Source organism: Kogia breviceps, chromosome 8, assembly GCF_026419965.1.
Source record: "Kogia breviceps isolate mKogBre1 chromosome 8, mKogBre1 haplotype 1, whole genome shotgun sequence".
Taxonomy (NCBI): domain Eukaryota; kingdom Metazoa; phylum Chordata; class Mammalia; order Artiodactyla; family Physeteridae; genus Kogia; species Kogia breviceps.
The window spans coordinates 108723732-108740449 of NC_081317.1; the positions used below are offsets into that span (position 1 = coordinate 108723732).

The 16718-nt window shown below is 35.1% G+C and overlaps 1 protein-coding gene across 1 annotated transcript in view; it reads left to right on the plus strand.

Moving 5' to 3' along the window:
• Positions 1-5086, plus strand: part of FZD3 (frizzled class receptor 3) — a 75006-nt gene extending 69920 nt beyond the window's left edge. Inside the window, exon 7 of the mRNA XM_059071335.2 lies at positions 3189-5086. Coding sequence (XP_058927318.1) covers positions 3189-3402 — 214 coding nt within the window. The 3' untranslated portion in view covers positions 3403-5086. The remainder of the gene's footprint in view (positions 1-3188) is intronic.
• The last annotated feature ends 11632 nt before the right edge of the window (positions 5087-16718 follow it).

Sequence of the window (16718 nt, forward strand, 5' to 3'; positions counted from 1 at the left end):
GAAGAAAGCTAAAGTATAATATCTGCGCTCTAGGAGAATATAACCTATGAGAAAGATAGGACATATACATAAGAACCAACTAAAAAATAGTGCAAGCCAGCATATAATTAAAACAGTGAGTATTAGAGATGATCAATGTTATAGAACTTCAGAAAAGGGGAAAATCAGATTGGCCCATGAAAATATCTCAGAGGAGATAAGGAGGGTGAGTGAATGGTAATACATGGTAAGTTCATATTGAGTAGAGAATTTCTGAAGGCAATTAAATATAGGGGGATTTCAGCGTCAGTAATCTGAATGGAATGGGAGTTTAGATAAGAAGGTTTATAATCTTTAATATAAGGTAGTTGGTAATTAAAATTGTGAGATAGAATTCCTTGAATCTTAATAAAAAAAAGAACAGACCAAGAACAAGACCTTGGTAAATACAGTAATGATAATAATACAATAAGAGGGACTTCCCTGGTGGCACAGTGGTTAAGAATCCACCTGCCAATGCGGGGGACACAGATTCGATCCCTGGTCCTGGAAGATCCCACATGCCGCGGAGCAGCTAAGCCCATGCACCACAACTACTGCGCCTGTGCTCTAGAGCCCGCGAGCCACAACTCCTGAGCCCATGTGCTGCAACTACTGAAGCCCGCGCGCCTAGAGCCTGTGCTCCGCAACAAGAGAAGCCACTGCAATGAGAAGCCCGTGCACCACAATGAAGAGTAGCCCCCACTCAGCACAACTAGAGAAAGCCCACGCGCAGCAACGAAGACCAAATGCAGCCAAAAATTTTAAAAATTAAAAAAAAAAATTAAGTGCCTTTAAAAAAAAAGTAATAATAATACAATAAGAATAGCCTAGCATGTGATTCAGAGAAAGTGCTATAGACATATGGAGGAATCTATGAAAGTATAGTGTCAACTTTAGAAATAATGTGGGCATGCCATCTCATGGCAATTTCTTTCTGCGTCAGTTTTTAAGTTTACACGTGAACACTATATTTTGGCCATGGTTTTCTCATCATTTCATGGTATCTTGGCTATGAGATCACACGTATACATACATTCCTGCTTCTCAGTACTCACTCTAGTCCAGAATCCTTGATGGATAATTACTGATCTCAGTGCTATGTAAAATAAAATAGACTTGGGTAAATATACCTTCACATGTATGAAAACTTTAAAGAATAAGTAATTGGTAGTTAGATGAGAGGATATAAAAAAGGAAGTGGATGAGTAGGTAGGTGGAGGTTTGAGAAAGAGTGGTTAGTTTGGTAAATAGGTGACATTTTACTATGTAGTTGAGTCCTAATTATCCATGGGCAGGTGGTTCATATTCTAGAATTTTGTGGATATCCATATATTTCACTTAAATAATTAGACATAAGAACTCAATTTTTTCTATGAAAAAAAGTATTTTAGTCTTATTCATTAAATTAAACTCAGATTTCATTTTAGAAAATACTCAATTCATATTTTTAATTACCTAGTAATTACCTAATTACCTAGCGTTCATTCTTGGAAAACTGCATCATATTTTGCTCTTTTTCATTTGCCATATTTGTTTGAAATAGATACTTATGAAGTCATTGAGAGGTGAAAGGTCTCCAGATTGGCTGGCAAATCATATTTGGAGAAATCTTTCACTCAGTTTAGGGCAATGATTATTATGTAAAACAATTATTAACTAGAATAACAGGCTTATTATGAAATATTTTCATTTGCAAACATTGTAATTATTTTACCAAAACTTGTAAACCAAAGTTAAAACCTTTGTGTTCTGAATGTGAATTCTTTTAATAAATAAGAATTAGATGCTCTTTTATCCATTCCGTTAACATGAGCAATTTAAAAAATATTTTAAAGGTAGCTTTTTATTCTTAAATGTTCTTTTTTGCTTTATGCAAACTGGGAAAAAAGACATGCTTTCTTTTATAATTTTAAAGGACTTAATTTTTCAACTCTGTGATCTAATGAAAACATTATTTGACAGGCACTGCTATAATACTAGATCACCTCAGTAGTATATGAATCAATCTTTAAAATCTTTAAATTTTACAATGAAATTTGTTATAATCATTTAATGAGAGAAATGATAAATTAATGCTTTTTGACAGCCAGTAGGTCTTCAGCTGCTTGTAATTAGTTGTTTTGATGACTATTTGAAAAAGGAATGGCCTGCTACCTTTTTATTTTCAGAAATACTACTTAAAATTTAATGTATTAATTGAAGTTATAAATTATTTTCAGTTCTTTTCTTTGATCTTTGTTATTCTAAATTAAATATTTTTTACAAAAAGTATATAGTATGTTTGGGTGTGAGTTTTCTTAGCTCTGATGGGGGCTCAGTGAGTCAGAATTGCAACAAAAGAAAATGTAACAGCTTCCACTGCTGCCTTTCAAGATAAGTAGAAAGATGGAGAAGACAGTCTGCAATAGCCAAGTAGCCCAGTTGACATACTCAAAAGCTGTGTCTTGGGCCAGGGATAAGCAGAGAATTTGCTTTTGCAGGAATATGGGTTTACAGAGTCTTAGGAGTTTGTTACTTGTGTATTTAAGTTGTATGTAGCTTTTACAAAATAGCATCCTCACAGCCTGAAGCCCTAATGAAAAGTAATTAAGACCATTTACAGGTAGTTAATTCAGCTGTTAACTGGGCTTTCTGGAAAGAAGCTGTCTGCACCTAGCATCATCGTTGCTTGCCAGTTCCCTCACTTTTTTTTTTTTTAAGGTCACGGTAATTTCTCCTCTAATTTCATTTGCTCGCTTTTCCAATGTACTCTTTTAGTAAAATTGGAGTTTGCTGTCCTACCATTCTTCTAAACTCCCAGGGACAATGCTGTATTTCTTCTGTTGCTGTTCTTCCTCTCCTGGAACCCACCTCATAACCCAAAATTATTTGAATGAGAAAAGTATCCTTACTTAGCATAGCTCCAGATCAGTCAGCTCTACTTAACTTCAGCTTCTGTCCTTTTTCAAAGCATACCTTAATTCTGAGCCTAATTAGTAGATTTTCTCTCCCTTCTGTTTGGCCACTTGAATAATTCAAGAGTGTGAAAATCATCAAAAGTTGGTTGTTACTTTTTCACTTGTTGGTTTTCTAATTATTTCACTTGATGAGGTATTTTCATGAAAATTTTTAGAGTTATTTTCTAGTGTGTTCTGTTACCTACTTCAAAATAAACTCTCCTGTATTAGGTACACTCCCTGCAGTTACAGAGGAATGGAGGAGAGACTACCTCATGGCAGCATGTCACGACTCACGGATCACTCCAGGCACAGTAGCTCTCATCGGCTCAATGAACAGTCACGACATAGCAGCATCAGAGATCTCAGTAATAATCCTATGACTCACATCACACATGGCACCAGCATGAATCGGGTTATTGAAGAAGATGGAACCAGTGCTTAAATTGTCCTAAGATGGAAAACTTGTGTTGTTTAAAAAGCAGATTTTCTTCTTTGCCTTTGCATGACTGATTGCCATAACTCACTGTTATGATGCTTTCAGTCAGGTGCAGATTGTGTCCATTGAAAAGTAAACTTTTGCTTTTTATATTGCAACAAACTTGGAACATCAGGGCATCCAAAATGCTAAGAATTATATCATCGCATAAATAATTCTTATTTCTAGGTTATGAAGAAATAATTATTTGTCTGGTAAGCATTTTTATAAACCCACTTGTTTTATATTTAGAAAAATCCTAAATGTGTGGTGACTGCTTTATAGTGAACTTTCATATAATATCAGCTAGTTGTAAGATGACATTCTGGTAGTTCTGTTAATAAAACAAAATTTCAGAATTAAAGAAATTTTCTATGCAAGGTTTATTTCTCAGATGAATAGTAGGGCTTTGTAGTTTCCTTTCCACTAAGTGAAAAAGAACTGTGTTTTTAAACTGTAGGAGAATTTAATAAATCAGCAAGGGTATTTTAGCTAATACAATATAAAATCAACAGAAGAATCTGATTAGTCTATTGAAGGCTTTTTTGAAATTCTATCAAAATAATCTTTATTCAGAGAAATACAGGAGCAGGATTAGCAACGGAGTAAAAGCGGAGATGGGCATTTTTCCCAGTAATTGTGCTGTTTTTATTACTTTTGTAAATATTACTTTTACTGGCTGTGTTTTTATAACTTACCCATATGCATGATGGAAAATTTTTACTTTGTAGCCATGTTTTCCCATGTAGTAGTATTGATTCATAGAGAACTTCATGTTCAGATATGTTCTGTGGAAGCATGTAATAGAATAAGCATCACACGTTACAAGGTTTTTTGTGGTAACCATAATTACAAAATGGCAAAATGTTTCCTCTGTATTTGTTGTTGTATTTTTCTACAGTGGGATGTGATCTTGCCAAAGCCACCAGATCTTGGTATCCAGGCCCCTCCTGTCAGTGCGTTGATTGTCTGCACTTGCATTGCCCAGTAGCCAATAGGCTACAGCATTTGCCCCACACCCTTATTTTCAGATTCTGGATCATTCTTGTTTATAGCTGAAATATATATTAACCTAAGTCCAAAGAGGTGATTAATTTGGGGTATTTGAAAATCACTGCAGCTAAATGGAGCATGATTAGTCCTGCTGTGAAGTATCTTTTAATCTTAAAAATATCAACTCAAAAATGTTTGACATTTTGTCCTGTACAATTTAAATAATTTATAATAAAAACTGTGAACTTTATTAGGCATGAAATTGATCGGAAGGGAAAGAAAAATTCTGGAAAATGTTGGATGTGTTTTATAGAAAAGTATATTTAAACAAGGGATCCTCATCCCTGACTACAGATAAGAATCACTTGGGGAGCCTCTGATACCAGACACCTTCCTCTCATTCAGATGAGAACTGGTAGTTTTTTAAAAAGCTTTCCAGGTGATTCTAATCTGCTGCCTGGCTGCCAGGAGTTTTAAACTAACTTGCCCCTGATGATGATGTGATGGCATCATGTTGTATCGTGTGAAAATCTAGCTGGATTCAGTGTTATGCTTTTATATCATTATCTGATATACAACTGGAATTCTGGATCCCACTTCTAAGGATTCTTACTCATTAAGTCAAAGGTGATGGTAGGCCTTTAAAATCTGTAGTTGTAAAAAAAAATACCACAGGTGATTCTTATGCAAGTATCCAAGAATCACACTTCAAAAAATATTCTAGACTCTAAAGAGGCCTGGCTTTGCCATATGCTAATTTTTTACCTTTAACAGGTCAATTTCTCTGAGCCTCAGTTCCCTTGTTTATAAATGAAGACAGAAGATAAATACCTACCTCACAAAGTTGTCAAATAGGTATCAGGTGAAAAATCATATGAAAGCTCTTTGAAAATTTTAAAGTGTTATGAACTATAAGGGATTAAGATTATTGAGGATTTAAGAGATTTGTTTGAGGGTTACCATAGTACATTCCTTGACATGTGTTTAATTCATGTGTACTTTTTCCTCTCTTTCTTTAAAACAAAAAGTACCAATAAATTAGGTGTTGATAAGCTTTTATCAGGCGCAGATGTCAGTTTTCTGATAATTTGTGTATCATGCTTTTTCCTTTCAAAGATTTTTTTTTTTTTTTTTTTGCGGTACGCGGGCCTCTCACTGCTGTGGCCTCTCCCGTTGCGGAGCGCAGGCTCCGGACGCGCAGGCTCAGCGGCCATTGGCTCACGGGCCCAGCCGCTCCGCGGCGCGTGGGATCCTCCCGGACCGGGACACGAACCCGCGTCCCCTGCATCGGCAGGCGGACTCTCAACCACTGCGCCACCAGGGAAGCCCAATATGTATTATTAATTCTTCTTTAGATATAGTTGAGCATTTGGCTCAAATGCTTTACTTTTTCCTCCATCTTCATCATCTTTTCCCTTGAAACTGGAGTTAATACTCAAGACAAGTAGAGTCTGAATTCCCTCACATCTGACAGTTAGTAAACCTTTACTCTGAAAGCCAAACTTATAACAACTCATTTATAAGTAAATCAGTAATTCTTGAGGCTTTTGTGTGAGGATTTCCCCTGAGAAAGCAGGAGAGACCAAAGCAAACATTCAGACAGAAAAATAAGTTAATATAGAAGGTACCAGTTTCAGCTCAAAGACGTTGTCATCCATTGCCATCTGCATTATATTATCAATTGCCAGAATGTTAATTGGTTTCTTTGTGGGCCAAGTATAGACAGTGAAGTGAACATCATTATGAAAATCTTAACTTTGTGCTTCCTGATTTTTATATATTCATTTGTATCTTCTCTACTAAACTGTTGATGTATTTGTAAAGGCTATATTGGCCTCTCAGTTACTTTTAGTATCTTAGTTTTGCTCGACAAAATTTACTTAATATTGTTAATCCATTTTTTAAAATAACCGTATTTAGTTTGGGTTGTATTGTTTACCAAACTAGTGCTCCAAATTAAGATTTTTTTTTTTTTTTTTTTGTGGTACGCGGGCCTCTCACTGTTGTGGCCTCTCCCATTGCGGAGCGCAGGCTCCGGACGTGCAGGCTCGGCGGCCATGGCTCATGGGCCCACCCGCTCCGCGGCATGTGGGATCTTCCCAGACCGGGGCACGAACCCGTGTCCCCTGCATCGGCAGGCGGATTCTCAACCACTGCGCCACCAGGGAAGCCCCAAACTAAGATTTTTTTTCTTTAAAGAAACAGTTGAAGAACTATAGCAAAACAACAATTTCAAGTCTCAGCTTAAACCAACATGAGCAAGTCTGGACAGCTTTCTTACCATATGTTTAATTTGTGTTGTGATTGGCATATGATAAGGTTTAGTATTTTATTTGTTCAGTTGACAACTGAGAAAATAATAGTTCTCTCTAAAATGTTAATATATAACTGAAAGGTTTTCGAGAAGTACTCTGATTTCAGCAATATTGTATTGAATTTTTCCAGTAATTAAAGCAAACAATTCAAGACAATATTAAGCTTGAAACAGTACTTAGTTTCAAAGAACAACTGATTAAAAACAACTAGCAGAGGGCATAGTACATAGTAGGTTTTCAATAAATATTTAAATGAATGAATAACTCATGTTATGCAACTCACTTTTACTCTAGCAGTGAAGTCTCACTTCAAAGAAATTTGAAGTCTAAATTTAAACGAAGTGAAATGAAGTCTCTGCTTTACCAGAATAATATGCAGCAATTAGTAATATGTGAATTACACCAATAAAGTGTATTTCTCCTAGAGTAACAGTCCATATTACTATTTTAATTAAAGAAATATATATACAAACTTGTACCAACACTTTATATTAATTTTAAAAGGTGATGAGCAATTCTTAGAGGTATTTAGGTTCTTGTTGGTTTTATGTGAAGTTAGATCTTTGTGTAGTAGTTGGGTAAATGAATATTCAAGTAAACCTTGATTAATGATGATTTTCTAAAAGCTGTTTCTTAGAGCAGATTTATGAAGATTCTGAGAATCTCTTCAAATTAGAAAAATTTACTGCATTTTAACCTACCTCATTAGTTTCTTTGTGATAATAGCTGGCAGCAACTGAAGTTATAACTGTATTGGTTTAGGCTATATCCCCATGAAATAAAAGGAACTACTTAAAATTTTTTGATAAAATAGTGAATCATTGGCTTGAGCTTAGAAAACATTAATATACCAAAATTTCACTATGATGATATTTATATTGCTTTTGACATGCCAAAGGTATATTTACATATTATCATACTTGGAATCAAAAGACCCATAATTATGATGTAAACTAGACAGCTCATTTAATTTCTCTTGGTCTCAGTTTCTTTGATGTAAAATAAGGATAAGGTAATTTGGGGCCCTGAAACCTACCTCACTGGACATTGTGAGGATCAAATGAGATAACACGAATTATAGTGCTCTTTGACCTGTAAATTCCCCTACTGATAGTATTTGTTTTTGTTAGAATTTGGGGGTTACAGAAAGCAAGGATAATGGTCTTCAGTGGTATTTAGCAGTAACAACAGAATAGGCAATTAGACCAGTGTTCATTTGGTATAACCTTTAAATCAGCAATCCAGTTAATCCTTTAAAAAGGAGGTTCTTTTTCAAGAGTGGCTATGCCCTTAGATTGTATTGGTTCTTTATTATATGTTATACCAGAATATGCTTTCAAATTTTATATGGCTGAATCTGTAGGTCACTTTCATCAGAAATTTGGGGCTCTCCATTATATGTTTTCTTTGATACAGAATGATATAACTACATTAGCTTGGTTTCAATGAAATTTATAAGAAAAGTATAAAGAGAAGTGTAAGCCTTATTTTTCTTTCTTTGAGGACTTTCATGTGCCCAGTTCTTTCCAATTAAGAACAATTTTTAAAATGTGATTACTGTAACTTGTTGGTTTTCATCATAGCAAAACTTTACATTTTAAGTGATAATATTATCTTGTTTGTATATTTGCATATATAATTTTTAAACCTGCATAAAGTGAGGATTTCTCCATTCTTTTCCACACAAAAGAGCATTTTTATAGAACCTAGATTTACAAAGGAACTCATGATTCTTTTAAACTTCTTTTATGCCTTTTTTACAACTGATTAAAATAAGAAAAAGTGTTTACATTTAATTCAGCTATGTTTCTTGGTAGCTGTATGATTTTATACATTATTCTTATATCATTTTAATCTATTTTATATGAAAAAATTATGTTGACATCTCTTAATATTTTAGTTCTCTTCCCTTCTTTTTTGTCCCAGTTATATGAGTTTTGAGAAAGGAGTAGGAAGACTAAGCAACCTTTACCTTCCATCTGACTATAATTAGTCTCCTGGGTTTTTTTCTAATGTAAATTCTATATTTCTTTAATAGCCAAATTGATACCGGGTTATAATTTTCTCTCAGGATCCAAAGTATTCTGAGAAAGAAAATGTTAAGTTCTATCCAGAACCAGCCATCTTTGCAGACATTCCTATTTGGTTGATTTATAAAGATTTAATATAATAAGTTAATAAGCATCTTTCTTATTTTGTGATCTCTAATTAGAAAGTAAAAATTTTGTTGCCATAAAGATAAGAGAAGGTACATTTTCACTTATATTTTAGTCAAATCCCATACCAGTACAACATTATTCCTATAAGTGAGAGTCATTCAGTCTATTTAAATGTATTGAAGGTTGGTTTCCTTCAGAGTATTTTTTTTTTTTAATAATCACTTTTCTCAGAAAATCTGTTATGTCATTTCTCGGACATTTTCATTGGTATAGCATTGTTCATAATTTTTTTCTCATTTTATTGGCCACTGTCACCAGTTTTCCCTGATCAAGAGAAACAAGTTTTTTACCTTGTAGTAATTCAGGTTTTGAAAATTCAGTGTTCCATTATTTTGGTAATTACCATTCACTAGTAACATTAGTATTTATAAGACAGTGCTATTTTCCAAGCTTGTTATTTTATCATATTTCCTGAAGTAGGGTGAACTACAACATTATTATTATTGTTGTTGTTATTATTATTGCCCTGGGGTTTTTGTTATATAAGTCAGCTAGTTTGTATTGCTAACTTGCAATTATTTCTTTACCTGTGTTGACATGCTTACTGACATAAAAGAAAAAACTTTAGAGCTTAATAATTTCTTTTTTCTAAATTGGCAGATTTTTTTAATGCTTAGTAAAAATGCATTGTTAGTTTTAAATACCACAAAACTTTGTGTCAGAAGACCTGATTTCTAGTGTTGCCTCTGTTTTCAATGAGCTTTGTATGGGACCTCAGTTTTCTCATCTGTAAATGAAAGGAACAAGGGGTTTAGATCAGGTAGTGTCTCAAATTCCACCTGTCTCTGATTTGGTTATCCCTTGACTATTTTATAATCATTATCTAGGCTTACTTTTATTCTTGTTATTCTACCCATGAACTATATTTACTAGATCAGCCTGTATTGTTAATGCAAGTTATACTCAAGTTAATAGGCTTCAGATATGTTGCTAATTTTGTTTCCCATTCATGATTTTAAGTTATTTTATTTTATGTTTTTTGGCCACACTGCGCAGCTTGTGGTATCTTAGTTCCTTGATCAGGGTTTGAACCCCGGCCATGGCAGTGAAAGCACCAAGTCCTAACCACTGGACCGCCAGGAAATTCCTGATTTTAAGTAATTTTAAAGGAGGAAAATTATATTACAGATAATAAAAGTAAAAGAAAGGTTACAAATAATTAACATGACCGTTTTTTCTCCCAAGGGAAAAGTCTCCTAAAGAACCAGCATAAGCACCTTAAAACCGAGGTACAGAAAAAAATAACATGTAAAATTCTGTGATCTTTGTTCTCTTAAATATGAATGTAGCTATTTAGGCTAAACTTTTAACAAAATGTATTCAAGGTAAAATTAGTAAACAAAGCAGTGATAGCACTGGCACATATAGCTAATTAAAAAGGTATTAGGTTTTACTGACATTAAAATGATTATAAAATGTGAAAGGAATTTAAGAGGAACGGATTGAAATTTTTCGGTTCAATAATTATTCTTAAGCTGTATTCTTAGATTCATTGCATGAATATAGTTGCAAGATTGCCATGGGCAAGTGAATGTCCTGCTTTAAAATATTGTTAGAGATAAATGTGGTGCGTTATGTTTTATTTTTTTCTGGCTCTGCAGGAGATGTTTCTCTAAAGCCTCCTTCTGTCATAAAATGTGGAGATTCCATTAGTTCCATCTCTCAGCAGAGTTCTCTTGTAGATTTAATTACGTTCTCTGAGAACCACGCCAAGGAGGTTCCTGTTACTTTTAAAGATCACTGTCTTTCTTCTAATTGTCTTCATTAGCTCATATCAATCTCTTGAACCCTTGGTCTGTAGATTTACAGTCTAGGTATTGGGTTTGGTGTCTGATGGGTAGAGAAGAATAATGGAAAGTTGATATAGGAAGGTGTGCTGGTTTCTGGTGTGATTTCTTTGGCTGTACTTGATTTCTTGTCTTTGGTCAGTTCACTGGATCAGACAACTCTCCTGACTTCCAGAAATTAAATTAGATGCCCAGCTTTTCTCACTCAGACATGCCTGTATTACAATGTTATTTTAACTGCCTGTTAAAAACAACCACTTCATTTTCAATTCTCTGTCTCTGCATGTTTTGATATTACATTTGTTAAGCTTGAATCTGAGGTCTAAACATTTCATTGAGTATTTTCTGGGTTTTGATAACGGGTTGATAACGGGGTATTCTATAAGATAAAACAGATAATCCTAGGGTGATTTAATTTATATTTATCCATCCACTATTTTTCTATTTCTCTACCTACTTATCCCCTCTCCCCCAGGTGTTTTTTTTTTTTTTTTTTTTTTTTTTTTTTTTTTTTTTTTTTGCGGTACGCGGGCCTCTCACCGTTGTGGCCTCTCCCGTTGCGGAGCGCAGGCTCCGGACGCGCAGGCTCAGCGGCCACGGCTCACGGGCCCAGCCGCTCCGCGGCATGTGGGATCTTCCCGGACTGGGGCACGAACCCGTGTCCCCTGCAATGGCAGGCGGACTCGCAACCACTGCGCCACCAGGGAAGCCCCTCCCCCAGTTTTGAAAAGGAAGTTTATGTCTTGCCTGTCTCCCTTCCTTAGTCCTGCCTCAGATAATTTTTCTTTGAACTACTCTTGTTGGCAAAAAGATTTAATATGAGATAATTCTATATTTCTGAGACAAGATCAACACAGTAGTTCTTTACACTGAGCTGAGGTGTTTAGGTACTTGAAAATACTGTGTTTTCTTTATATGTGAACTTAAAATTATTTTTTTAATCATGAAAAGGACTCGATTTGAAAATATTAGTCTGGAAATTCTTATCATCAGGTGCTATTTTTACCTTAGCTTGTGAATTATCGTAGTAAATCTGAATTCTTTATCATTCATCTTTTTAAAAAGTTAATTTCTCTAAAATTATCCCATTTCACAGATCTTTAATACCAACTTCAAACAACTTTTCTGCTTTTATTTTCAGAAATGCCAAATTCTGTTTTCGAGAGTTTTATTTTTTCATTGCAGTTTAAACATATTGCATATGTGAAGGAGAGATGCAGTTTAGAAATTTACTTTGGCATGATAAAGACAGCAACAGCACAATCCCTTACTCCCAGTCCCCAAAAGAAAAGTTCATTTGACACTCAAAAGCTATTAAATTGTCTTATTTTTATTTGAAAGAGCTATGGAAACTGTTTCTTCTAATTTAAACTTTTTAAATTAGGAAAATACCAACTTTGCTGTATTTTAATGTTAGTGAATTGGGGATATTATTTATGTAAGTATATATATCTACAATTTATTATAGTTAATAGTTATTTTGCTTTCTGTAATATACAATACCCGAAGCTCACATTTATTTAATGTGAGCTTTTTTTTTTGAGACTTTTTTTTGTTTTCTCTTATTTTCTTAATGTTGTACAGTGTTGTATATGTTAGATTATCACAGTCATCTCAGCAGAAAACTCTTCCATAGATGGACTGTTCTTTCTGAAAATCAGCCCAAGGAGATTCATATTATGTGGTCATAGTTGGATAATATTATTCTGAGCTGTGTGAAGTTGCTGGTTTTGTTGATCAAAAGTTAACAATTTCATAATATATATTCAAGAAACAACCAAACAAAGATCTTTAGAACAGATGTAATGACTTCCCATTTCAACTCTTTTAATCAACCTACCAGGCTTTATGAAGGAGACTCAAACTGCAGATAACCATAGGTCTATCAAGAAAGTTCTGCTTTGTTTTGCTGTTAAATTGCCCAGTTTTCAAAGATGTTTAATCAAAATGACTTCAGTAATTGAAGCAAATATCTTTTGGGAATACATAAGTTACATACGCCTTTCATTAAATCTGTGTGTAGTTTTTAAGCTTGCATTATTGAAATATTGTCATACATCTAAATATCATTTAGAGGCAAAATAACTCCCCTCCCCACCCAATATCTAATACGGACTCAAATTTTGCCAGCTATAGAATTTTATCTTCTTGATAGGCATTCTAAAATAATGAATACTATTATGTTATGTAGTCAAAAAATTTGCCTTAAAGTGCCATTTAAAGATTTTCTTTATGCATATGTTTCAGGTTGTAAGAATTAAAATATATGAGTATTAAAAAGCATATAAAATTAAGAAGCTCCTACACAGGAAATCCCCAATTTTAAATAGAGCTATCGGGCTTCCCTGGTGGCGCAGTGGTTGAGAGTCCGCCTGCCGATGCAGGGGACACGGGTTCGTGCCCCGGTCCGGGAGGATCCCACGTGCCGCGGAGCGGCTGGGCCCGTGAGCCATGGCCGCTGAGCCTGCGCGTCCGGAGCCTGTGCTCCGCAACGGGAGAGGCCACAGCAGTGAGAGGTCCAAGTACTGCAAAAAAAAAAAAAGGAAAAAAATAATAAATAGAGCTATGTTCTAAAAGGTTGCAGGTTGCATTGTTCCAAAAGTCATACTACATCTCCTCATAAAAATAATATTTTTGTGAATAATAAAGGTAACAGATAGCCAACAAGAGCTGACCTAGTAGACTCCAGTATTAATCTAGGGGTCTTGGTTTGGAATAAAGTGTTAGTGACTGTAGCCCTTTCACCTCTCTTAAAAACAAACAAATACATTGTTGTTAGCACAGATTACTATCAGTTAGTAGAATATTAAGCTTTAAAAGTGGAAATAATTTAGTGTTGGTGGAACTGTATTGAGACAAGAGATATCATTTAAATGACCTAACTTGGGAATCTGTTCCTCTTTCCCTGAACTCATGTGATGACTGAAAATGCTATATATTTTCAGTGACCTTGAAGAAAGGAGCTAGTCATTTCTTTTTTATGCGTCATATGAAGTCGGGGCCTTACTGATCTCATGTTTTTCAGTTCAAAGGCTGTGTCTGGAACATCCTAGATATCCTTCACCCACGCTCTTCTAAGGCTGTCTAAGGCTCTGTCTACCCTACCTTCAGCTAGGCCTATCTTCCAGCTCTGCTCCTTGATATTAAATTTACAGATGGGCACTGTCCATTCTTGTTTTAAAAAAATGTCTTTCCTCATTTTACTGTTATCAACAATGACCACCACCTTCTCTTTTTTTCAAGAGATATAAAGGTAGAAAGGATATTCATTTTTCATTATTTTCAAAAACTATTATTCTTAAACAGCTGGCACTTAGCAATTTAGTTTTCAAACTCTAATCTGAATTAAGTTGATGAGGTGATTCTAAAATGATTCTAAAATTTTAATCTCGCTTTATCATATAAACATCTAGTTAGAAACTTTATGCTAATAAAGACTTGTATTTTGTGGCATTAGTTCTTCATGTTTCTTTTTTATGTATTTAAAATCGTTCATTTCCAAATGAGTGGAGAAGTTACTGTTGAGCTCTGTATAGGACAAGTGGGCTTGATTAGAGCATGAAATGTACTTTCACATTAGCTGGATGTGCTTTGCACTCTGCTCTTGTAGATTTATTTTGTTTACAGTAGACTGATGTCAGTTTTTGTAAATGTTTTTACTTAGCACTTTAACTGTGAGTGTATAAACTGATTTTAAATGTAGTGGTTGTATATTTTGGTTATAAATTGGAAATTTGTAATAAAATTAAATGATTTGTTCTGTATTTTGTCATTAGTACCTGACTGAGTATAGTTTTCTACCTCATCTTCTAGACTCTTTTTAACATATTACACTGCTATTTTTATTTTTTATTGTTTAAGTATATCACCAAATTTACTTAAGAAAAATAGATTTGAACACTTTTTTTCCTCCAGTTGACAACCTTTGAGAGATGTTGCTGTTCAGTTTGGCACACGAATTAATAAGGAAACATTTTGATGATGGGGCATTATATTGAAATGCCCTCGCATACCTCCACCTCCATGTATAAAAATACTCCTTTGGAATTAATGATGCTGTCGCCTCTTGAATTTAGATTCAATTGTCAGTAAACCTAAATTAAATGTAGCCACAGTCTTTAAAATGATTGCATATGGGCTTCCCTGGTGGCGCAGTGGTTGAGAGCCCGCCTGCCGCTGCGGGGGACACGGGTTCGTGCCCCGGTCCGGGAGGATCCCACGTGCCGCAGAGCGGCTGGGCCCGTTAGCCATGGCCGCTGAGCCTGTGCGTCCGGAGCCTGTGCTTCGCAACGGGAGAGGCCACGGCAGTGAGAGGCCCGCATATCACGAAAAATAAATAAATAAATTAATTTAAAAAAAAAAAATGATTGCATAAAAAAGAGAAGTAGTTAAAGCTCTCAGAAACATGATATGTTACAATTATAGATACGTGTAATCAGGCTATAGGAAATGTAATACTATTTTAAACATTACATTTAAACTAAACAGCAGTTTCATTTTGCCATAAAAATTCGTAATGGTGCTTCACATCCAAAACAGGTGTGGAGGTTTGATTATTTCTCATTTGAGAACAACGTAAATGCCTTCTTGCCTCTACTTTTCCATCTCATGGATTCTCAGGGGTTCAGAGGTCATGTGGTAGCCCCCTTCTCACTTACGGAACCAGCTTTGAAAAGGCTCCAAATTAAATATAATCCTTGGCAGCTTTATTCCAGTCCTAGTACAGAAGAATCAAGTTATCTCACCAAATTTTTCAGTCCTCTGATAAAATCTGCAGATGCTTCTTAATTTGCCTCTTTGCCAGGAAAAATGAGAGAGGAAAATTCTCATCCATCACAACTGTAGGTAACAGTGAACCATGGAAAGCGCTCAAGTTTAAAGCAACGTATCATCATTTGGTCTCACTGCCGATGTTTAAATGATGTCAGTAAATCTTTCACGCTAGCAAATTATAAGTTGAAATTTTTTCTAAAAGATTGAAGGTAGCCACAATTCTCCCAGGCACAGATAGAATGGGTTTTCCTTCCTGCAAATTGGGAGAGAAGAGATAATTACTTTATCATCCTACTGTGGGAACAGCTGTACTCGATTCTGTGCATTCCCTGGCCTAGTATCCATGCATTTGGGGGTACAGTTAGCTCTGAAAAGTTCTAAACAGAGTAGGTAGATCAACGAAGGTATTACATAGTAGTGACCTTCTAAGCCTGGATATGAAACAGCTTCATTATGTAGACATTTCAAAATACCTATGCAGCAAGAGGAAAATAGACTTTTCAACCAAGCATCAGTTGAAAGTCAGAGATCTGAAGGCACTGACTAAATTATTGCCTAGTGTTCCAGAAAGGTGCCTGCCACCAACGTGCTGGAAGGCACCAAACTTTACTGTGAATGTAAATAAGGAGCTCAACATACGGGCGTAGGGAAAGCAATACTGAAACACAATTTGCCAGTCTCTCCTCCTTCATGGCTAAATATTAATTGAGCAAGGAATTAAGACCAGAAAAGAAGCGAACCTCAAGTACTGCTCCTTTCAGTTTCCGTTTTAAAAAGCTCACGTTTTATAACTGTTATTGATGATTTCCAGAAATTCGATTTGTTTTTCAAGAATTCTGTGTTTATAGGCGCTTGGTGCTGTTCTTCATGAACGCAGTGTTCTATTTACAGTCCGAATCATTTACAGCCGTTACATAGTTGTTGGGTATTTTAAAATCAATGGTTATCCATTTCTTCACTGCCTCTCGAATTAGAAGCTGTAATTACATGAGTCTCAAAGGCTGGCTCTTTATGTTTTATTAGTTATTTTTGTTGGTCTCCATCACAGATGGAATTTTTCACTGGTAATCCCTCAGCACTGAATCCATTCATAGGGAATTCAGAGCAGTGAAAACAAATTTCACACCATAGAGTAGGAAATGATAACAACAGCAATAAAAAGCAGGAGGGATCTGGGGACGGCCAACAGGACCAGG